The sequence below is a fragment of the Cyanistes caeruleus genome, chromosome 1 (genome assembly GCF_971803275.1).
Source record: "Cyanistes caeruleus chromosome 1, bCyaCae1.hap1.1, whole genome shotgun sequence".
Classification (NCBI taxonomy): domain Eukaryota; kingdom Metazoa; phylum Chordata; class Aves; order Passeriformes; family Paridae; genus Cyanistes; species Cyanistes caeruleus.
Window position 1 is genome coordinate 136,101,518 of NC_141701.1, and position 24,684 is coordinate 136,126,201.

Sequence of the window (24,684 nt, forward strand, 5' to 3'; positions counted from 1 at the left end):
ATAAGAGAGATGTTCCAATCCCTTAATCATCTCTGTAGCTCTCCTCTGGACCCATTCCATTAGCTCCATGCCTTTCTTGTCCTGAGAAGCCCAGAACTGGACACAGCACTCCAGATGTGCCTCACCAGGGCTGAGTGGAGGGGCAGGATCACCTCCCTCAAGCTGTTTGTGATGCTCTTCCTAATGCATGCCCAGGATCCCATTGGTCTTCTTGGACCCCAGGGCACACTGATGGCTCATGGACTGCTTGTTGTCCTCCAGGACCCTTACACCTTCCCCTGTGTCCTGAGGGCTGCTCTGTCATATCCCATGTGTTCGTTAGTTAAAATTGATAAAGTCAAAATAAAATTTAAAAAAATGACTGTTTTGTATTCACTAAACAGAAGCAGGCTTTGCAGTTCTCTAAATGGTATATTCATGTTCTATTTGATTTTTTTCTTTGTATCATTTCAAACTACATTTGAATTGACAGAAAATACTTTGTGGGTCTGTTTTTTTTTAATGGCTATTATTATTTATTTGTTAACTTCTATGTATTTCTCGTTTGTGACACTAGGACATTGATGAAGAAATTGAAGCTGAGTACAACATTTTGAAAGCTCTCTCTGATCATCCCAATGTAGTCAAATTTTACGGCATGTACTATAAGAAGGATGTGAAAAATGGAGACCAGCTTTGGCTAGTTCTTGAGGTAAATAATACAGAAAAATAGGAAGTTGATTCCACTTGGTATTCCATTGTTTTGTATAAACTCAATGAATGAGATGCAAGTAATTTGGTTTGTTTTTTTAAGAGTGGTTGCATGCAAAGTGATAAATGCTGTTGTTTAGTCTTTTTCCTGTTCTGATTAAATTGTTCAGCAATTATTTTATCTTGGTATTACACTGCTAGTCCTGTGCCTTCAGAATTAGGATATAAATTCTAATAACTCATAGGATTTGCTACCTAAAATCTGTCTTTGGTGGAAGGCTTGCCATGGGAATCTTCTTGTAGTAGCATTTCTTTAAATATCACTAACATATGACATTGCAGTTAAAGAACACAATATTGTGATTTTTTTTTTCCCAAATGAAATTATATTAATTCCTTTTTTTCTGGGGGAGATAAATGTACAAATAGATAAATAAGCCAATAAAAGCAGCTTCTGCCTAAAGGCTGTTGACAGCAGCAGGATTTCCTCAAATTAAGTTCAGAGCAAGGTGTGTTTGTCTTTAGTTTTGAGTAATCTGTGGGCAAAGAACTTGATCATTATACTTTCTGTAGATTCACAGCCTGTTCTGTACAAACTTAGTCTTGTATCCAGAGGAAAATGAAGAATACCTCCGACAGGAATAGTGTGCTTTTCCTAAGAATCAAGACTTTTGCTGTCATTTGATCAGGGTTGATAAAGATTGAGATTGAAGAATTGGTTTTATTTTATGACTTGCCAGCTAAGTAAATACAAATCTCCTACCAAATATCTCACTGATACAATGGTATCAAATTCTAGAAACAAGCTATCAGTAATGCATATTCCACTCCAAACTCTTGTTCCATTGGAAGATGTTTTTAAGAACGGTTTGCATGGCAAATCATGACAAATTACTAGGTTAGACTGACATCAAAAGGTGTCAGGTCTTTGTGACGTGATCATTTTGGAAAATCCGGCTTCCATGGGGTCTGCTGAGCGTTGGAAACTCCCATCTGTGAAACTTCTGGCCTGTAAAGGATGGATGCCAAACAGCCAGAATGAAACAAACTGGGGGGAAAACAGCCAAGTGTTTATATTTTAACTTTTATATCTCACAAGGAACAATATTCTTTATGTCAAAAACACGAGCCTACATGTGGAGTATGTTTTCTGTTTTTTGTGCCAAGCTGTACATGTGCAAGTATGGAGTGTGTGTCTTGGATGCTTTCTGTCACTGCACATGTAGATTATGAATGAAATGGATGTCAGCTGGTATGTGTAGATATGCATAAGCACAAAAATAATTTTCAGTATTGACTTTGGTGAAGCTTTCCTGTTAATAATAGTGTATGGGAAAGAAAACAGTCATAAAACAGATTTGTCTATTCCAGTGGCACCTTCTTATCAGCTTGTGTACGGCTTTACAGGGCTGTTGCAGTTTGCTTTTCACAGCAGCTATTAAGCTGTCCCGCAGTTTATAAGAATGAATATCTTTTCATCATCTCCATTTTGTGTTCTTTGATGGGATCCATGGGCAGGATGATTCAGAGAGAAAGTTTCTCAAATTCCACTACGAATGGGTTGTAGATGGTAAAACTCAGCATTTAGTAATGCATTTAGAATCACCACTGCAGGTTACCAACAAAGTTATTCACTGTGTTTGAATACATATATGTAGATGTTTGGGTTTGGGGTTTTTTCCTAGAGGAAAAAATAATCAGCTTTTTAAAGATGTGTCCCATGCAATGTATTTTTAAGAAAACTATCTATGGGAATGAAACTGAAACAAGAAAACATCCATACAGAATGACAGAACTCTGGACTGTCAGTTCAGAAATGCCTTTCTCTTTGTGGGCTGCCATTCAGATAACTGAACATCTCCTCCTTGGATGTTGTTCTACCTATGTTTATAATGCAGAGCATTGCAGGAGGGAGGATTCTGCCAGGTGCATTAAGCTTTGCTGTGTGTGTCCAGAGACACAGGCAGGAGAAAATGTCCTAGTGAGTCTGTGTTGGAAAGAAATCCCATACTTGGAACGAATCAGCTTAGTGGTTTGATGTCAGCAGACAGCAGCAGGATGACACAGCTGAGGCAGAGTGTGCTGTAGGCCATTTCTTTCTGCTCTGGGTGTTAGTTCAGAAGGGAAAATATTTGAGATAGTTGAAAATTATCTGATGGAAGACAAGCAGAGAGGAATCGCATCGGGCCCCTACAGGTGAGCATGTAGGTCTGGGACAGGTGGGGAGAACAAATGGCACAGGCCTTGCCTGGTGCAAAGAGCAACCTGGGCAAGAAAGAGTGAAGGCTGAAAAGCCACTGCAAGGTAAATGGTAGGTATTACACAGCTTTTACTTGCTGCTGTAAACAAGAATCATAATGCAACATATTTCTATGGTTCAGTTCCTACAGACATCAGGTAGAACTTTAAGAAGCATCTCAGTCCATTTTCAAAAGCTGCAGAGTTATGCATACCCTGTTAGAGATGAATTTGTGTTTGTGAATTGCATAAGTGTATTTTATAGTCATAAATATTTTTTTAATAGGAAAAAGAGGGAACATGCATTATTTTTACAGTAAAAAACCCCTTATTTAATGGGTTAAAAATTATCTTGGTAGGGGAAAAAAATTGGAGGGAATGGATTTTGGAATTGGAATGGATTATGGCTTTCCACTCAAATACATTTTTATGGTATCAAAGCATATTGTAGGAACCTCTCATTTCTGGAGAGATAGAGGGACTTGCCAAGAACAGTACAGAAATACATCCTTTTCACTGCATTGAATGTCAAGAAGACTGACAAAATATTCTTTTTAGGTGTTTTTGTGTTCCCCCGAGGTGTGTACGTGAACATTTCAAGAACATTTGCAGCGTCTCGCTGAGTTAGGCCAATGGTCCATGTAGCTCAACTTTCCGTGTACTGTGGTGGCACTAGAAGATGCTGTTTCAGAAGAGTCTGTTGTCCAGTATTTGCAGTCCATTTCCCTCATCCTTTCCAGCAACCATGATTGCTGTATTACAGATATCCCAGACTGTTCTGTTTAGTATCCATTTATGGACACCCAAAACCTGATGATGATACAGGCCTGCTCTGCAGTCTCCCCTTACAAGCATACATGTTGAATTTTTTCATCACTATTATATGCTGATTTCTATTTGTACAATATTACGCATAGTAGAGTATAATGTTTTCAACATTGCAGAAATGTTTCTAAATCTAATTATACTTCAGTGTGAAGAAATTTAGACTCCTGCTCATTTGAGAAGGAGGAATATGTTACAGTTGCCAGTGGATTTCAGGCTCTATTTTCTAATCAGCTCTCTTGTTAAAAAGTACTCACAGAGTAGTTGATGCAGTTTGTACAGATGCTGGTTATGTACAGTCCAGGGTGCAGAGTGGCCCAGCAGTGCAGCTCCTGCCCAGTCACCAATCATAAGGGCAGTTGCCTTTGGTGAGGTATTTAAATTAAATTAAAGGTAACGAGCTGATATCTCTGATAGAACTCCTTTCTGGTTTTATGTAGATCCTGTAGAAGAACTACCATTCTTGAGTTGGCTAGAGAGCCCAGCACAATGTGTAGAGTATCAATTATTCACTCCTTTCCTGTCAGAAAAGTGATGCTTCATAGCAGAGAGCTTTCTTCAAAGGTTTAAGCCAACAGAACAAATGGCTTTGGAAAAGAACTGAATGGATAACAGAAGTCAGTTGTGATCCCAGTCAGCAGTAAGCATTTGTCAGCACTGTAGTAGGGGAGAGTTATTAAGGAGGATTTGAAGGAGGATGATGCTATGGTTTTCTGGTTTGTTTTAGCTGCTCCTTCAGAGCAGAACGGAGAACATGTTATGCCTACAGATACCCAGGAATGGATGCCAGCACTGTGAGCTGATCAAGGATAGAAGTAGATCTCTTGGTGCATAAGAAATGGTATTAGAACTGCCGTGGGCTTTGGCAGTGAAAGCATCCAGCTCATGTTTGATGTGTTTGAGAAAGGGCAGCCAGTGTGAGGGTTCAAGGGAATAATGGCATGGTTGGAGATGCCTGTTAAGGGTAAGTAAAAACTAAAGCCAAGAGAAGAAGGTGTTGCAATATAAAATTAAGAATGCTGGACAATACATATACACTGCTGCATCTGGCCTGGAGTGAGTCTTCTGTGCTGTTGCACTGTTTTATCTGCTCTTTGGAGAGAAAAATTTATCAAATCAGATGCTTCCAGGTGGTTGCAAATCTAACTGTGGTCACAAAGAGAGCCTTAGAGTTCATGAAATATTTATAAACTTGCCTCACAGATTCATAAATGAACAGTGAGAGCACAATTTACATGTATGTCAGAGAAAAATGAGTATAATTAATGCCCAAATTTTGTGTGGTTAATAGCCTTGGATCCTTCACTGACCTACTATATATGAAAGAGTTTCTGCTCATGTTGCCTTTTAAACATTGCATGTAATTCTAATAGATGGGGAAACTCACAGAAATGCATCCTTCTTGCTTAAACAACAACAAAAATCCTCTGCTTTATTATATAATGTCCTATCTATGGAGTATGTTCATGTAAAGAAATAAGTCTTAGCAAGTCCAGCTGCTGAGAGGATAGGATTTTTTTTTCCCCTACTTTGGAGCTGAGATGTTAATAGTGTAATTTTAGGTTGCACTGTGATTTCTACAAAAGAGGGGCAACAACTATCCAAAGAGCTGGTTATTGGTATTTTTATTTTAAAAAAAGGAAGGCTAAAATGTTTCACTGCTGTTGCATACCTGAAATTGAGTGAGGCTTCAGCTATTTGAGAGCTGGAAGTCTGGGTGATGTAAAATATAAAGAAAGACAAGAAACTGTAAAAAAACAAATACAACCCTGCTCCCCACCCTCCCTAAAACCCCCAATGAACCAAAAAAAACCCCAAACCCAAACCAACCGTGACAGATTCTTTGACTTTTACAATCGTCTTTTTTTTTGCAGTAGATGACAATATTCATATACTCATTTAATTTTGACACATTAATTTTTATTTTCTAAGCTATATAGGGAGACTAATAACTTTTGTGTGCTAGCTAAATAGATCAATATTTTTTTCCTTGACCAAGCTTGCGATGCTTTCACCTCATTCCCATATCCCAGTCTAAAAGGGCAAGGAGTCCTGTAGTGTGTATGGGGTGGTGGCTTGTGAAGGGTCTTGTTGTGTCGGCCACGTGGGGCTGGCAGCACACTCTCCCTGCCAGAACCATATCCATCCCCTGCTCCTTTTCCAGGCACAGGCTACCTCCTCAGGGGCTGTTTATGCCCAAGCAGACTGGGCACAAAAAAGCAAAGCTCAGAGCAGGATGAGTAGTTCTGCCCTTCTCTCTTGCTGAGATTTCCAGCGCTGTGTAAGAGTCCTGATGGCTGGCACTAAAGTATTTTCTCTCCATTAGCTTGATCTTTTTCTTCTCTCAGCTAATGGTCTTGTCACTCTACACAGCACCTCTCTGTGCATGGAAGAGAGGAGTGGCTGTCAGTATTGTAAAGCAACTAATCTTTGTTCTAGATGTGCAAAGATATTTGGCTGAAAATATCTCTAGCTTCAGGTCCTGCAAGCCTGCAAGGAAAGCACAGAGCCTGGGAAGTCACAGATCATGCAGAAATTCAGCAGACAAATTCATGTCATTGAAGCTGTTGGGACTTCAGTTGCTGAATTCCACTTGACTGAAGATTTTTGCTTTAAAAAGTCATACAATTATAATGAATGGAGGAGCATTTAGGCAACATTCAGACACGTGGTGTGGGTCTTGGGGTTCCCCTGTGCAGGGTCAGGAGCTGGTCTCAATGATCCTTGTGGGTCCTTTCCAACTCAGAGTATTCTATGATTCTGTAAGGAATGGGTAGAAGTATGGAAACTGGAGTTGTTTTATTGCTGTGACAGTTCTAGCAAGAGTGGGAAAATCCAAATTCAGTCATGTGATTCTTTCCATGATGCCTCTGAGTAATGAGCACTGGCTGGAGTGAGCCCCACAGAAATTTGTGGGAGCGCCTTGAAGCTACACCCAACAGTCTCACTTTGGCTTTTAAAAAGATGAGCCTACCTGAGATAAACTAGAGTCTTCACTGTATCAGTTACTTCTCTTTTGCATGAAATAGAGAACCCTGTGGTATGGACAGTTTAATAATTTATTTAGGATTTTCCTTTGGCATGTTTACAGTATGCATTTGTTAGACACAGGAGTCACTGTATGCAGATGTGTTTCCATCTACAGGAATAAAGGCAAGTTTATGGAGTTCAAAAAATGCTTTGAATGGAAGCTGTGTTGTTTAATGGAATCTATAATAAGAGTTATAATAAGAAAGCAGATACACAGCTTTTTCTAGTATGTGATATTTGCTGTAAAACAGTAATGTTTCAGGAAATTAGTACAGTGGAAAATAACAAGTCCATTTAGGTTTCATAAAAGGCTGAGTGAGGGGCAGGAAGCTGTCATTTGCCTAAATATTACTAGCTATTTTCAAATGGCATATATAGCAGAAACATTAAACAATTGAAAATTGCTTTTTCATATTTCTTAAACCAGGTCATTTTTCAGAAATGTCTTTGGTTATAATTGCTCCATTCAGACCAACACTGAATGTTTTGATCCATTACATGTCTGAATTGGGCTTGATTTATCCATTTCTAATGTATTCCTCTTTGCTCCCCAATTATAGCAATTTTTCATTCTTGAATCATATCCTATTTTTTCAAGACCAAAGAAGTGTGGCTACAAGTATCATTTGATGCTTCAAAGTTTTACTAAAGACTAATAATTTCTCTGTATATGAATATTTCATATTACATTGTGGTTTGCACAGTTTGCATCTTTTAAACAACTGGTTGTGGCCTACCTTGCTGGAGAATACTCACATGCAAAACCTGGTTCTTAGTAACCTCTAACATTTTTTGCCACCATGAAGTAAAGAATAAGCCCAGAAAACAGTTTTACCATGCCACTATTTAATGCAGTAGCATATGAATAATATCCCTCTGACGTTCTAATATTTAACATCACTTTGCTTTCTGTGCATTTTATTTTCAATCACAATTTTACCAAAGATGTAAGATAACTTAAAAACAAAACAAAACACCAAAACCCACAACTGTGTAGTTTTTGATTAGGTCCAAGATAACCAGATCTCCTTTAGCTGTAATGGGGAGCAGCATCATTCACGGAAAGAATGCTTGGACTAAGATATGTTTGCTCTTTGCTGGAGGCTTTGCTCTCTGACACCTGCGGGTTAAGCACTTAAATTCAAGTGTGATAGTACAATTTTGCTGCTTTTGCACTCAGTTTACATGCTGGGTCTCTTTATAAAGGGAGTGACTGAAGGCACTCCAGTGGTAGGGAGAGAGGTCTCCTCCTCGTTCTTTGTTGGGCAGAGGTGGCTGACAGCTGCTGACTAAAGGAGAAAAGTGCTATAGCAAGGAACAGGGAGATGGGAGGTACAGAAGCAAGACAGGTGTCAGTGGTGCTGAAAGATTTCCTGGGCTCCAGAAATGATGCCACCATTTGTTGCAATTCAGACAGCTGCTGACTCTGCTGAAATCAAACCCTGGAAGCAGGGAACCTCCTTAGACACACACAGTGAGCAGGGAAAGACTGGTTTACAAAACACTTCAATTTGAATTCTGTCCAATCTAGTCTCTCTGAGTTAATCATTCCATATTAAAATGAGAAAAAAATGAGAAGAAAAATATGGCTTTTGAGTTTAGCATCATTTTGTTCTTATAAAATTATCTTTAAGAAAGTCCTTCAGAATGCTCTTGCTTAGTAGGGTCCTGTGACTGTTACAGAGTCCTGTAGCTCCTTTTGTGTCCCACACACTCCCATGAGGAGACAAATTGCCTTAGGGATGAGTGGGTTTCAGCTTCACTCCTTTTGTAAAAGTGGCCTTTAGACAAGCTCCATTGTTTGGATCTGTGCTTCCCCAGCCATGATTTCAAACTCAATAGGAAAGATTTCTATTGTAGTAATTTAAATTACAGTGAATTAGACTTAATTACTGTCTTTGTGTAGAAACACACACATAAAATGTATTATGAGTAGTGTGGACATGGCAGTACTTGGAACTACTGTCTGAACCCTGAATAATATAGAAATGATGCTATAGAAAAGGGAGGTGCTTTGAGATGTTTCTTAGCTGGTGAAGAGTGAACAAAAGTAATGCAGTTCTGAGCAGGAAATAAAAGCTGTGAAGTGCCTGCTGCTACCACAGGCTGCCCTATTTGCTTAGAGGTTTCTGTGTGTTTTCCAGAGTCTCAGCTAAGGTTTGCAGCAGTCAGTAGATATACTCCTGTCATTATGGATCCCAAAGTTAGTCCCTGTTTTTTCTCCCTAGCCAAGGGAATGGTTTTGCCTCTAAATTTTATTTTTACCACTTCTCCTTGTGTATAATAAAATGATGAATTGCACTAAGTCTGCTCTATCAAAATCTTCTTTCTTGGTGAGCTACCTCTTGTATTTGCTCAGAAAGTCCTGGCTCTTTACTGACCAATGCCTCTCAGTTTTGTGGTTAGGTTAGCTCTTATTTTGCAAAATTACCCTTTCATTTATTTGATTATTAAAAAATTACAGTTGTGCTTGCTATGATGTTGCCAGGCCATGAAGCTATAGTTGAAGCTCCTTTAGAATTTCTGTTTTAAATAGATTTTGCTCCCAGTTGCTTTACAGAAAATTGTTGAAACAATAACTTGGTACCACTTTAGCTGTATAATCTTTTGAGAAGATATGGTCAGGTGATATGTTGATTTCTTCATTAGCAACTTGATGGGGATATAAATGTATTATAACATAAAGGTTGTGAAATATGGGATGGTGCAATGTAAAGTTTGCATTGGGATGATCAAGAAGGAGAATTGAATGGGGCTCAATTAAACCTCTGTCCATTAAACCTTTGTCACAGCACCGTCACCTTCTTGCTTTTTTTCACAACATTACAAATGTTTTGGAACAGAAAAATACTCCTTTTGGGGATTAGGTTTGGGGTTTTTTTTCTTGTTTATGTAAAGCCAGCTTGGTTTTATTCAATTATGCTGAGTTTGAAGTGAGAAATTTAGGCAATAATTGCATAGTTTCAGCTTTTCCATTTTGGCCATGATGTGAAGATATCTTTGATCTGACTGAGAAATATAAGACTTTGTGAAGACCAGCATTGCATAAGATGAAACAGGCAAACTTTTCCTCTGGCTGGCTGTCTTGCCAGTGCATGTGCATGGCAAAGAAAACGAGAAGTTGAAAACCAAACTGAAAGGAAAGAAATCAGAAGCAGCAAACACCCATGAGGCTGTGACTAACACAGCCCTGTAGGTGCTAGATGATATAAGATAGCAAAATCATAAATATCACATGGTTTTTGATCACTGAAGCAAAATAATTCAGGAAAGATGCCTGTTTCAGTGATACATTTTGTTCACGCTAAATTGAAAGCAATCAACTTTATCTAAAAGCATAGAGAAACCATTTCTGTGGTTTCTTTTGGTTATGGGTCGACTTGTCCAGCTGTTAGGAAAAATAGGAGCTACAGTGCACATCTTTCTTCCATTTCAGATGAGATTAAAACTGTGCTGCACAGACAGGAGCTGTGTACTGAACCACTTGGCCCATTGAAGAAACGGATTTAATTCCCTGTAAGTTTTCACAAGAACCTTCATAGTAGGAGTGGTAGGTGTTAAGTGCTGCCAGTGGAATGTGCTCTTTGGCAGTAATAATTATGAAAATGTGTCACACTGTAGGCAGAGAATAAGAGTTATCTGGTCACAGCTGAACTGTGAGATGGACAGCCCATGGAGTTCTTGTTTGGAGAGAGAAGGCAAAGAAAGTGACTCTGGAAATGGCTGTAACAGGTAGATTCTGTTCTGTTCTAATACAGATCTCTTTTGAAAAGAGATGGAACGAAATTTGAGTGAAAAAGGCCCCCAAAGAGTTGCTTTCACTAATGTAAGAAAAGAAGGATGGTAAAGATAATGGTCTTAGGGAGAGTATGCTTTAGCTGGCTTCAGGAACTGGTGGGTACCTGTACTAATGAAAAATAATGTAAAAATACAGGAAAGTACCAGAGTAGCTGGCAGTTCTTTGAACACATTAAAAACACAATAACAAATTAGCTAGTGCAGAGAAAAATAGAAGCACAGTAAGAGACTTGTAAGAGTGAAATTTTCAGAATGCCTTTGAATAGGAGAAACAAAAATGCTCAGCTAAAGCATTTAAGGAAAAGTTCAGAGGGACTAATATGAAGCATGGTAAAGACAAGGTTACTAGAGAAATGAGATACAGGAATACTTATTATTCTTTACAAAGTGAGGAAAAATAATGTCCTAGGGAAATAAAGACAAATCTTGATACGCACAACAGTTCCAGAACAAATTAACAGAAACCACTGTAGAACATGCAGAACCTAGTAACATTATTAGTGGTCTACTTGGACTGGAAAAGAACAAATTATATTAATACAATATCATCTTTTAGCAGGATTACTGGTTTAACAGGATAATGTGTCTTTTGCGAGGATTTTATATGGTCCCATGTGACTTTGTGAGGAAAATGTGTAAATACAGAAATTTCACAAAAACAATAAAGCAAATTACCTCTTTTCACAGAACTAGGCTTAGTTCACTTTTATGCTGGGAGATTCTCAAGTGGGCATCTGCTTTTGGTCTGTTTCTGTTCAGTAATAACTTGAGTGGTGAAAAAAAGTCCACATAAAAAGTTGAAGTAGATACCTAGTTTAATTACAGTCACATTGGGGAATAGCATCAGATTCACAGTTGTGAAAAGCAGAGAAATTTTTGTGAATCACAGAAGAGACATTCATGCAAAGTACTGCTATCCTTAGGAAGAAAAAATGGGACATACCTGACCAGGCTGTGGTTCTGCAGAAAGGGATTCTCTGTTAAGTGGAGATTATTATATTCTGTTCAGCTTTTCTCAGCTAAGACAAGACTTCCAAAGGAATTCAGTTTGGGGCAAACATCAATGGCAAATTGAAGGCAGTCCAAGTTGAGAAAATATGGAAAATTTCAAAAGGTTACAACAATTAATGTTGTACAGTCTAAAAAAAAAAAAAATGTATATCATGACAGTAGTCTTACAGAGATGGAAATAGAAAATTATATTTTATTATCAGATACTGCTGAATGGAAGGGCAAAAGTAATGTCAGCAAAAATAATGTAGTTTTGTTGGAAGCAAAAAGGATTCAGGCTGGATAGCAGGAAAATTGCTCTATCAGGCTAGAGAAACACAGAAACAGACTACTTAGAAAGACTGGAATCTTCCTCAGTGAGAGATTTTTAGTAGCAAGTTAGACATAGCTGTCATATTTGAAAGTACCAGGTCTCTACACAGTGCATATGTGGTGGACTAAGTGATTTCTTGAGATTCCTTTTAGTGTTCTGCTTCTGTCATTCTATGATTACAAAACAGCAACAAGAATCTTCTGTTCTTACAGCAGTCTTGAAAGGAAGGTGCAGTCAGCTCAGAGACTGGGAGTGCTGCTTAGGAGAGCAGGTCAGATTATTGGTCTATTCTAAGAACAGGGAAAAAATAGAGATTAGTGCCTGTAATGCTTTTAGCATTCGTATGTGTGATAACATTAAAGCAAGGTTGGAGTTTTTCATAACTATAATTCATGCATTACATGAATTGTGCATATTTGATGTGCTGCCCAGTCATTTATGTCTGAGCAGCCTGTAAAGATAGGGAAGGAAGTAATTGTAGTTGTCCCATTGTTTGCATCCAAGCTACTGAAGTGAGATGAAAGCACCTTGGCAACTGCAGGATGCAAGCGAACAGTACCTGACAGCTTAGTACAGACACACAAGTCAGGAGCAGTTGCATGATTAAAGGCTCCAATGGCCCTAGCAAAAGTGCAGCTGATAGTTTTCTTGGAAGGGGAGCTTCAATGAATCTTCAATGGGCATCAGAATCGAGAAGAGCTGAAGAGGAGAAATGTCTAACTGGGTCAGGTGAAGAGTGACTAAGACCTAAAAAGAACATCTGCATGACTGTGATGTGATGGCAATTTTAAGTGACATTTCATGTGTTAGGATCATGCTTTTCTATAATTTTTTTGCTAAAGATAGCTTAGCATACTAATAGCTCAATTACAGTAGCACATGGTTGTGGCAGATGGGTGGGTGGAGAACTGCATGTCATCCCAGTATGAGTCTTTGCCTTTTTGAGTGCCAGAAAATCATAAGGGAGGAGCCCTTTTCTACCACTGTAGAAGATTCCCAAGCACCCCTCTTGATACAGCTATGCATGGCCATAAGACAGCTCTTTAAGGTAGATTTTTATATAAATCAAGATTTCTATTAAGTGTTTCTTTCCACTGGTTTTGGTATGCAAGATTTCCTTCGTTCTTTCCAGTCTTTCTGTTGTCTGACAATCCAGACTAGGAACTGAATATTGTAAAATTCATATATTCTGAATCATATAAAAGTACAGCATGGAGGGGACTTCTGGAAGTTATTTGGTCCAGCCCCTTGCTTAAAGACTATTATCCAAAATGTTACAAATATGTCTTTTCAATTCAGTATTTGAATATCTCCAAGGATGAATGTAACACAAACTCACTGTGTAATCTCTTCCAGTGCTTAACAGAGTGGGAAGTTTTTTCATTTATGTCCAGTAGGAATCATCTGCCTTGTAGTGGCAGGTTTTTGCTTCTCATCGTTTGCTGTACGACACTACTAAGATTCTGTCTCTGTCTTCTCTACCCATTTTAGGTAGCCTCAAGGCTTCAGTTCACCCTCCTTTTAGTTGCTAGTAGATAATATTTGCATTCTATCAATGCAGTCACTGAAAAACTGCTGCTAAGGAAAATACCTCTAAATCACAAGGGGACAATAAAAGAAGTGACTAATATTAATTTGATGAAAATTTCCCATGTGCAAAGTTCTGACATTTCTAAATTACTTCCTTGTGGGACAGTCATGAATATCTTTCCTTCCTGAGTCTCACCAGCTGGACATTCCAAGAGTCTGTTCCTTTAGGCTGAGTATATTCAAATCTAAGTGGGGGCTTCCAGTTGATACTACCACAAGAAATGCTTCTGTGTGTGCAAGAGAATGTGTGTAAATTTATGGGGGTTTCTAGCATGGGAGAGACGAATTGACTTACAATCCCCTCCTCCCAGAAGAGGTCATGTCTGACAGGTGAGAGGTCATTTGGTGTGGTGAGTTGCTTTGACCTTCAGGACAGGGAGCAGTGCTGGGCAGAGCTGAGGCAGACACAGCTCCTGCTGTACGGCTGTCCCAAGTTCCCTGTGCATTTACTGCTCGCTGCTATAGTGCCCATCATCAAGGTGTTCTGAGCAGGTTGTGCCAAGTGCTGTAGAGCAAATGACACAGACTGATCAGCTACTTGGTCCTGTGATCTCACAATGTTTGCAACAAAGTAATAGCTACCAGTGCCTCCCTTCTCTAGATGCTTCACTGCAAACTAGAAAGATCTTTTAAAAAATTTTCTCTGTTGCCTTCATGATTTCTTGTCACCCAAGCATTTTAGTTGGCTGAACTTGAGCTGAGCAGCTTTGCTAAGAGGCTGCACAGTGTTTTTACTGTGGACAGCATGCTACTGAGAAGCAGCAGATGATATAATTATAAGCTGCAATTTTTAACAACACCCCAGGAAACTTTCTGTCTAGCAGTACTGCTAAATAATGTTTATCCCATAATCTCTCATTAAAGGATTGTATAAATCAGGGTTATGCAATTTTTTTTTTAAACAATTTAGGGTTTTTTATTCCTATAAGTTTCTATGAACTAGACCTTGATCAACATCCCAAGGATAATTTATTTCCTTTCTACTCAAATTCCCAAGCAAGCATGGTCCAGCACTGTATTGGGCAGGAGTATTGTAACTTTCTGTAGCTTTTTGTTTTGAGATGGAAGAGAAGAGCCTGACTTGTTAGGAGAGGGACTTTTTGAGGTATGTATGATACCTCTGGATTTGGGTACACATGCAGCTTGATAACCTGAGTCAGGAGAAAGAATCACCATTTCAGCTTCAGTTACGTGTAGGTTTTAGGGACATGCGGCAGCTTCGCCTCCAAAAAATGCACAGTAGAGACAGGAAATTAGAGCAGATACAACATTTTACCCATGGTGGTAAAAATAGAACAAGGTTAATACTAATCTGTGTCATCGTTGTCGTCATCGTTCCCCTCCCACCCACACAGCGTAGAGCGCACACATGCAGTGTCCACCATAATCTCCTTTTCTAATTGTGGTTGTATTCCAATAATCCCTTTTCCTCCTTATAGCTGCTTGCATTCTAATACCCAGCCTTTTTCTCCCTCTTCCTTCTATGCTGGTGGTCTCAGAAAAATATTTATTGTCTGATGTAGGTAAAAGTATGGCTCTGACAGTGTGTGCAAGAACCTGTAACATCCTCAGCTGAACCCTGTCTAAGCAGCCACCCTGCCTTGGGAGTTGGTGTAGTGGTTCAGTTGTGGTAGAGCTGACTTCTGGGTAATTTCAAGACCTGTTTAGATGACTCTTTACACACCCAAGTTCAGTTTTTGTTTGGTCTAAAATGATCATAGTTTTTGTATCTCACATTACCTGATTTTTTAAGTAAGTTTTATCTTACAATGCAGATATTTATCTCATAATAAGGATTTATACCTTATGAGAGAAGTAGAAAAAATAGTTAAGGCAACATGTTAAAGAAAGTGAAAATTGACATTACTGAACCAAGCAAATAAATTCAGTATTGGCTTTACTGCCTAAACATTAAAGAGGGTGATTTCTGAGATGTAGTTTCTCCCTTCATTCTACCCACAGAAAGAATATATTCCTTTCTTCTCTGGTTTTCTTTACATTGAACGGGTATACAGCTCTGTAAGGAAAAAAAGATCCATCTGTAAGAAGCAAAATATAATATGAGATAATGAAGAAAAATAGTTTGAAGAACATCATATGTGTAATGTATTTCATAATTGGTTTGTTATTTGTCAGAGAGTTTCAGTGCCCTGAATTTTAGAGCATTAAATTAACCAGAGTCGTCATAATCCATTTGGTTTTATTAAATATGTCAGTGATGTGCCAAAGTTAAAATGGTAGAAACCCTGAAAAGAAAAGGTCATTGCAAAAAAATAACTTGAAAACATCAGTGTGGAAGGCAGACCAGCACGGCTGATGACAGTAAATGAAATCCTGCTTGGGAATCTGATCCTTATCCACCAAAGCATTTAATCCCATCATTTAAGCATATGAGTTCTTCCCCCTCTAAGCATGCATATTGTCCCACTTAGGTAAGGGAGAGGTTAAGTGAGTTCCAAGACTGTTGCCTGTCAGACCAGAGCCCTTCCTGACCTGGTGGGGGACACGTCTTGCATCAAGAGTTACGTAGTGAATGGCATTTCTGTAGGCGTTCATGTGGTGCAAGTTCAGTGCAGCCTAGGAGTTTCAAAGGTAGTCAGAGAATTATTGTTATATTTGGGTACAAAGGGATACCAATAGTTGAAAATACTCTTTACTGTAAGGTGCAAGTCTTTTTTTAATTGCAGCACAGAAAAAAAGTAGGGGTTTAGAACAGGTGAAAAATAGACATATACAGAAGAATCTGATGTCTAGAATTCCACAGTTAAAAGGTTTTATTGGTAAATTATGCCCTTTATTTGAATTTACTTCAAATGTAGTGCAAAGGAATTCCTATCTTTTGCTGCATTGTTAAAATATCTTACATGGATATTTAGTTTCATGTGAAAAGATACTTGATGATGATACTGTATAAGAATTAAGGTTTATTTTACTGTTTTATTGGAAACAGCTACTCCCTTACAAGAGACAAATGGCTCTTCAATCAATGAGTATTGTCAGGTGCATTATGGAGAGTTTAAGGGCTTAAGTTCCAATTTCATCTTTGCAGATATGTAACTCCTACAGTAGTAGGTTCTCACTAAAGTTGCATTGTTGTTTTTTCCAGCAGAAAAATGGTGAATTATAAAAATGAACATATGAAGTCTAAACTAATCTGCTGGTAATGTGTGCTCACAATCATTTTTAGAGAGCAAAGCCAAGTCTCTTCTTCCCACATATATGAGACAGGAGTCTGGCTGGGCTCTCTCTGGAGAGTGGGAGAGGATTGTCCAGGGCAGGCTGTGGCTCTGCATCTGGAACAAGGAGCTGACAGGGCTGATGCAACCAGGGCTATAATTATTCTTACACCCACAGCACACCTTGTTTCAGTGGGAGACTTTTCATATCCCACGATGCCTTGTGTATCACAACTCCCTGTGCTAGGAATGAGGTGCTGCTTGGCAAAAAGGGCAGCTTTACCCATGGTAGATTTCATGTTGGGGAAATTTCTCTCCTGCCTGTCTTCTGACGCAAGTCCATTTTTTACTCTACATAGCTTTTATACCTGAGAATTGATGTTGTAATAATTTGCATTGGTGGTGTGTTCCACATGATGAATATAAGAAGCAATTAGTGTGCCCCACAAAACATGCCTTCACAGCTAATTTATTGCACTGTAATCTACTTCTGTTTCAGTGAAAAGCAATCATGGGCATAGGAAAACAAAGGGATACACTACTTGTGTTTGGACAAGAATTAAATGCAGAAAGTGGTGAAAAATAATTGGCAAAAATTGCTGTGCATGTTATTTGTATAAATGGTAGACTTGTGGACAAATTTGTGGTTTTTCAGTTGAGTAGAATCTCATTTGGCTATAGATACAAAAAAACACTGAAAATGAAAACCAGGTGATTGCTCCAACACTCCTTAATTCCTTTTTATTTTCCCCTTTTGTTTTGTAGCTGTGCAATGGTGGATCTGTGACAGATCTTGTGAAAGGATTTCTGAAGAGAGGTGAAAGGATGAATGAACTTATAATTGCTTACATTTTACGTGAAGCTCTGATGGTAAGATAAGCTTTCAATGAAACGACAGCCAATATTCAGCTCATACTTTTTTCTTTAAACAAATGAAGATCATGTCCCCACAAACACAGCTCACTATCTTGGATTATAGCAGTGTTTAATGAAATCAAGGGAATGTGTAATTAGGATGGTTCTTCTTAAGCAAGCAAGGTAAATAGCAGCTAATCTGTGGATTTCACTATTAAGAAAATGAAAATTCATTTCTGACCATTGATCAATTTTCTGAGTCAATACAGTTTAGCATCAAAATTGCTTTTCTTTTAAGAAATAGCAGAAATATCATCAAAATACTGTTCAGCATCCTATGTCTGGATCCAAATATTTTTATAGTAAAATAATCCATATATCTAGCAAATTCAAACAAGAATTTGGTACAAGAAATTGGTTTTGCTCATTAGGATCAAGCATCTTTATTTATCATTTTCTTATAACTGAAATTTTATTTTCTCTGGTGGAATTTAGGTCTTAGTAGTTTGCTTTGAGTTTATACTCTTAAGTATTATATGTAGGTTTATAGTGATATTTTTCTGCTTTCATCTTAGAGTTTCTATTTGTCATAAAGTGGGGCAATTAAAGAATATTTATACTTTGTCATGTGGCAAGTGGTTTTGCAGTAAGAATGATATCCCTATGGTTTTGGATTAAAAAAATTCGTGTACTTTTCATACATTTAAATGCAATAGGGAGGACAGAGTTGTTGCTAAAAATTCATGTTTATGTCTCGTCTTCCAGGGACTTCAGCACTTGCATGAAAACAAAACTATCCACCGTGATATTAAGGGAAATAATATCCTTTTGACCACTGAAGGAGGAGTCAAGCTTGTGGATTTTGGTATGTTACGTTTATTTGTGTATACAATGTTTTACACCTGAAGTATGAATATACTCTATAGAAAAAATACACCACAAAATATTAACTCTGCTAATTTTTTGTTAAATTTTTGGATTCTTCTTTAAAAATCACTTGGATAACCAAAGTTATTTTTTTTTAGCTTGATAGAAATTTTGGTCATTTTGATAATGCTGTTTCAATAGCATGGCTAAAACCCAAAAATTATAATGCCACAAATTCTTGGAGGCACAAAGTAAGTGAAATGGCAAAGTATCACATCTTGTGAGTAAATAGGATTCAAAATAAGATTGGTGTTTAGTTCCTCCAGGAGCTGTACACTGGTTCAGTGAAATTAGGAGCTGATAGGAAAAAGCTTCATGTTTTACATGAGAGCATTTAAAACTTACTAGATATTGTGAAGAATGGAGGAGCTCCACCTCAGGTGTGTGTACTTCCTTTATTTGATTTAAAACAAAAGAGGTACTTGAAGGCAGTAGAGGGGGGGAATATGATATAGGTAATCCCCACTTCCTAAAGTCTGGGAAGACAGACCTTGGCAAATCTTAATCTAAGAACTGGCATTAAAAGGGTCAGTTAAAGCCTGTTAGGCCTAAAAGGGTTCTTGAATGAATCTTTGGTGTCACCACCAAAGGGAAGAGGAGAGGCATGGGTAAGTGGATGCAACCTGTTATTTATCACCCATACCACAGTCATTTGCCTAAAAGGTTATTGACTCTTGTTTCATATGAGGGGGTATAAAAATTTGCAGTTATTGTTGTTATGAGCTATTATCTTCAGGTAGAACACCGCCTTCTTATGTTAAATTTATTGGTCACTATGTCACAGAACAGCAGACAACTGTAAATATATTTAATTCAGTGGATGGAAAATCTTTGTTTTTCCTTTGCCCTCCTATTTTGTTAATGATACTGGTTCAATTGATACATAACAATTGTTTAAACTAATAATGGGATTTTAAAACTCTTTAGTATAGTATCTTCTGGCCAGTAGATTGTATTTATGGAACTCTTATGACTTCACACACAAATTCCCCACAACTGTTGGAGTTAGTAATTTTTCTAAAATGTCATACATATATATCTTTTATATTCCTCAGATAAAATCTTCTTTTGAAAAATCTTTGTATTTCCTAAATTGTCTGCAATATACTTACTAGTATTTTCTGACAGTCTGGAAGTTTATTGTCAGGTGAAAAACAGTATTTTTGCCCATAGGCTTTTAATTTGTTGTCGGAAAAAAATTTAAGGTGCTGAAGGCAATTAGAGGATCAATGCCTGCAAAAATTAAATCACTTATGCAGATACCAAAACTTATAAGCTGTAGGTAGGGATGAGGACCTGAATTCTTTATTCTCCAGTTACTGCAATATACTGATAAGGCTGTAATTGAAAAGTAATCTTAAATTCTTGTGTGGAAATTGTGATGCCAAAATTCAGGTTAGAACATGCACAGGAAACAAAAATACATTCACACACATTTATGTGGGCTCAAAAGGGGACTGTGATAGCTGCAGTCCATCCTCTCAAAGGAATATACAAATGGCACTTCAACTTAGGAGTAGATCGATACTTTCCCTGGCTTTCCCCCACCTCCCCAGGAAGAAAAACAGTCCAAAGCCAATAATGAGTGGTTTCAGATGGAATAAATTATAGTCTTGATAAAATCATCATGGAAGATGTACCATTCACCATTAAGTCTGCTGCTTAAGGTATTCAGCTGGGATTTGTGGGATTTGTGTCTTCTACTTAAGGGGATTTAATCCCACATTAATCAGATTCCAAGATCATTTTTTAGCCAGGAATGTGAGTTGATGAAAATCTCTCATGTTGGCATTGCTACAGACTGTTGTGCATAAACATTTATTGAATCAGGGACTTAAACTCTGCCATTTTTTATTATACAAGCCTCTAAAATTTATAGCCTTCAGAGTAAGATAGACATGGAAGTACAGAGTCCTTTTTACCCAGTAAATACTCAGATGAAGCAACACTTTTGGTTTAGGCTGAACCAGTTATTACATGGGGCCAAACAAAGACAAAAAAACCAACCCAAATAATCACATCACCCTTTCTAGCATGGACAAGGGGGAATGGCTTCAAATTGAAAAAGAGTAAGTTTAGATTAGATATTAGAAAAAAAGATCTTTGCAGTGAGGTTGGTGAGGCACTAGAGCAGTTTTCCCAGAGAAGTTGTGGATGCCACAGCCCTGGAAGTGTTCAGGGGCAGGTTGGATGGGCCCCTGAGAAACCTGGTCTAGTGAGCAATGCTGCTGCCCATGGCAGATGAGTTTGAACTGGATGATCTTTAAGGTCCTCTGCAACCCAGGCCATTCTGTGATTCTGTTACATCTCACAACAATGCTTCTGGAGCTTCTGGATAAAGTTTTAGTTTTAACTGTCCAAGGCACAAAAATTTTGAAATGCTGTTACCAGCAATGCATCCTCTGGCCTTGCATCCATCCAGTATGATAATTTAGATCAGCAGAGATAAACAAAATAATTTTTATTTTCTACAGCTAATGAGTAGCAGCCAAGAGGAATCTGCTGTGAGAATGTTCACTGATAACAGATTCAGTCTATAAAGTCATTTAACTTCTAAATACATTAACAGTCCATATTTTCTTTGTAAGTGAAGGTGGCTGGCTAAAGGCATTTTCACTACCTGAACATTTGTGGGAATTAGCTGCTAAGCTGTTCTGATAGAAAAGCTTTGGGGTAGGATGCTCTGCCTGAGAATTGCAGCAATTAGGCTCCAAGCAAGGAATATCCTCTACCACATCATATAGTTGCATTTTATTCAGCTGCTTTGTTTTCAGTATAAGATAGAGATTTGATAGAAAAATATACATTTATATTAAATTCCCTGTAGCACTTTAGAGTGACTGCTATGTAATCTGTTACATAAAAAGAACTGAAGGCAAGTAAGGTGTGAATTAAATTCCTTTTTGATAAATATTCCTAATTATATTCACAGTTTCTTATTACTGTTCTGTGAAGAAAGTCTTTTACATCTGTTTCAGAAGTCTGGTTGCACACAGTACATTGATGTTTAAAAGACTGATTTCAAATGAAATTTTAGCCTTTAAAGGTGCAGGAAATTAATGTAATGAAATTTAAAGAAATTAATTTAATGCCAGGATACCTTTTGAAAGTCATGTGACAAATTTATCTGCAACCTTTGCTGCCTAAATATCTATCATTGTCTGATTTTTTTTCATCCATTAAAAAACTGGCCTGAAGTCACTTGAATGCATAGCACACCTCATCTATAGTAGAAATTCACATATTCATCTGCATCTTATAGTGTGCAACCGATTTCATGGGATACTGAGGTTGTAACGTCCGATGCTACTGAAAAATACTTGCTTCTTTGAATAGTCCCTCTCAATTCAGTTTCTTTTCTTGAAATCAGAGAAAATGGGCCTTTCATCTATTAATGTCAATCTAAGGCACAGTTCTATAATGTGCTGTTTCAAAGTGGGAGAAAAGAAATTCAGCTACTTTATTATTGTTGTTGTTACTACTTTAACTTTGGTTTGAAAAAGTCTGAGTGGCGTTTCATTTTGAAAGACTTGAAATTATTTCTGAAATCTCCTGCCATTTCTGCTGCTTCTGCGAGCTCAAAAGCCAGAGCTTTTCATGCTTATATTTTTATTTTTTTTTATGAAAGAGAATCCTAAAGGACACAACTCCCTATCAGCAAACTAGAAAAGTTGCTGATGCCTCAGAAACCATGGAGGAAAGAACCATTTTTCCACTAAAAGCTCTGAAACATCTATGGTCAAGTGGCAAAGTGATTCTTTTAGCTAAAAAGAGGAGACTGTAATGCTGATGGAAAATTTCTCTTTAGTTGTATTTTTGGCGGTTGACCTTTAGGCTGATAATCTTTACCAAGAGTACAGGTACCTACTTCTTCAGGACTACTGAAACCTTCACTCCCAGACTAGAAATATCTCAGGATGAGCAGCTGTTGCCTTGGAAATGTCCAGAAAAAAATATAAATTATATTCCCCCACTTAAGAAATGTATATTTTTCCAGAAGCACTATTTCTTTCTGAAGGCCATGCCTATCTATGCATCTAACATACTTTCATACCACATGTAATCAGACTTTTGCTGTTACTATGAGGAAAGGTTACTGGGAAAAAAAGTCAGACATCTGGATGCATATTAGAAATATTCAAGTACCCATAAGGAAAAGAAAATGTGGGCAGACTCATGAAATCTGTAGAATTCAAGCCTACTTCTAGCTACAAGAGATCTCATGATTCCTCACAGTTTTCCCAGTAATATAACTGTGGGGAAGGGGATATTGAAAAGGGTTGGCACTGCCATTTTAAGTTTCTTCTCAGGCATTTTGCTAATAGTACTTAAAACTCTCAATCAGTAGAGGCTCTGGATAAGAAATACATAGGAAAGATCTATGTTTTTTAATATGTAAAGCAGGTTCCAGTGGAAAACATGGAAAAAAGGTAATGCAATCTCACTGCTGCTGGCAGATGGTGGAAAAATACAAGCTGTGTTGCTGCAGTTAATAGAATGATGTCTTCAAGCGTTCTTTTAGCACTGTGGGTAAATAGGTTGCATAATTAAAACATGTATTGTAATTTTAATGGAATATATAGTGAATTTTTGTGCTTTAAACATGCCTAGTTTGAATTTTTCTGCTTTTCTATCAGTGTTTGATGTAAAAGTTGTGTGTGAATATTGTCTTGGCATTCCAAATGCAGTTTCAGATATCCCACTTTGCATATAGCTAGCACAGTTTTATTGTGGACAGTAGCCAGGGTCAGCTAGAGATTTAACCTGAGTACAACTCCTTGTGAAAAAAATGGATTGGGGAAGGGAGTATGTATTACTTTATTTAGACATAATGATATTGCTTTGTTTAATACTTGAACTATTGCTTCTATGTAGTTTGGAAACTGCAGGTAGACAGAGGTCAGCTTTTGTGTTTGGAATATAATTGGGTTATTAATTTGATATGGAGAGAATGATCATTCTTCCTTTGAGACTATTTGAGTCTTTCAAAGTTAAGAAGAAAAGAACTCTTAATTGAGGAATGCTCTAAGGCATTCCTAGATGGCATTATTATTATTCAAAATTGCAACTTGGTGAAACTAGTCAATGGCAAGACATTGTTTTGCTAGTATATTTTTAAAGTCATTCTATGTTTACTTTTAAATGTATACATGATTTCATTTGGGCAATACTAAATGCAAGTATTAATTTCATATTTCAATTGAGTCATTAAAATAAATTTATTGTGATTTTTTTCCCTAGAAAATGTAATTCTGCCAACATTCTGTCTTGCGTCTCAGTCATAGTGTACTACTCTTCCTTAGAAATTTATGGATTATTAATATTGCTTTACCACTACTAGTGATCAATAGCAATCAATCAACATTAGTTAGCATGCACAGGTGTTTCTGTTAAGTATTGTTCCATGATGTTTATGCCTATTCTGATACAGAAATGCAGGCCAAAATGTTTAAAATTCTGTGAATGTGCTAAACAGGTTGAGTTTTTGAAGTGTATCTGAGCCAGCTATATAGCCAGCTGCTACAATGACAAAGCAAGAGAAGTGAAATCAGTTACACTGTACAGCATGGCCAAAACAATGGGGACAGTCTCCATGGAATAATGAGTCTGTGGTACAGCTGCATCTTGATAATTCCGTCTCTTAAATTGTTCACCTCTCCTTATTTTCTGATGCCTGAGGGAGCTTTCTGCTGGTCTTGTGGGGAAAAAAGCATCTGAAATCTCTGGTCAGGGGCTGGGCAGGGAACCAGGGTCATCCTTTAACCGTGACACTTCACCGGCTCTCGTGTTGTCTTGCTGCGACACAGTGCTTTGGCCATTCCTAACATGACCTAAATGACCACAGATAGCCTTGTTAGATGCAGTTTGTTGGCTGATCACAGCTCAGCCTGGCAAGTGTCCGGGCCATGTGGCATTGCAGAGGCCAAGAAGGTTGCCGAGGACTGTGTTCAGACTGCACGTGGCACAGGTCAGGCTGCAACGGAGGGAGTCTAGAGCCACCTTGTGCTCAGAGAATAGGTTGAGATGTCAGTTGTGAGTGATACAAGTTTGAGTGTTGGGGCATTTCAGTCTCTGTCCCTTTTAGTATATATCATCACTCTCAGCTTTTCATGTCCTGCTGACATTGAAGAGGAGCTCAGCATGACCTTGAGTAGTGTTCCAAACTTTTGTATATTACTTATTCTGTAGTAGTCAGAATATCCTAGTGTGTATCCTTTTGTGCTTGCCCTG

The 24,684-nt window shown here is 37.9% G+C and overlaps 1 protein-coding gene across 3 annotated transcripts in view; it reads left to right on the top strand.

The window, feature by feature from the left end:
* MYO3A (myosin IIIA) overlaps nt 1-24,684 on the top strand; it is a 116,068-nt gene that overhangs the window by 15,841 nt on the left and 75,543 nt on the right. For all 3 annotated transcript variants that reach the window (XM_086861413.1, XM_086861406.1, XM_086861399.1), the window contains exons 3-5: nt 557-691; nt 17,437-17,541; nt 18,292-18,391. In XM_086861413.1, coding sequence (XP_086717539.1) covers nt 557-691; nt 17,437-17,541; nt 18,292-18,391 — 340 coding nt within the window. The remainder of the gene's footprint in view (nt 1-556; nt 692-17,436; nt 17,542-18,291; nt 18,392-24,684) is intronic.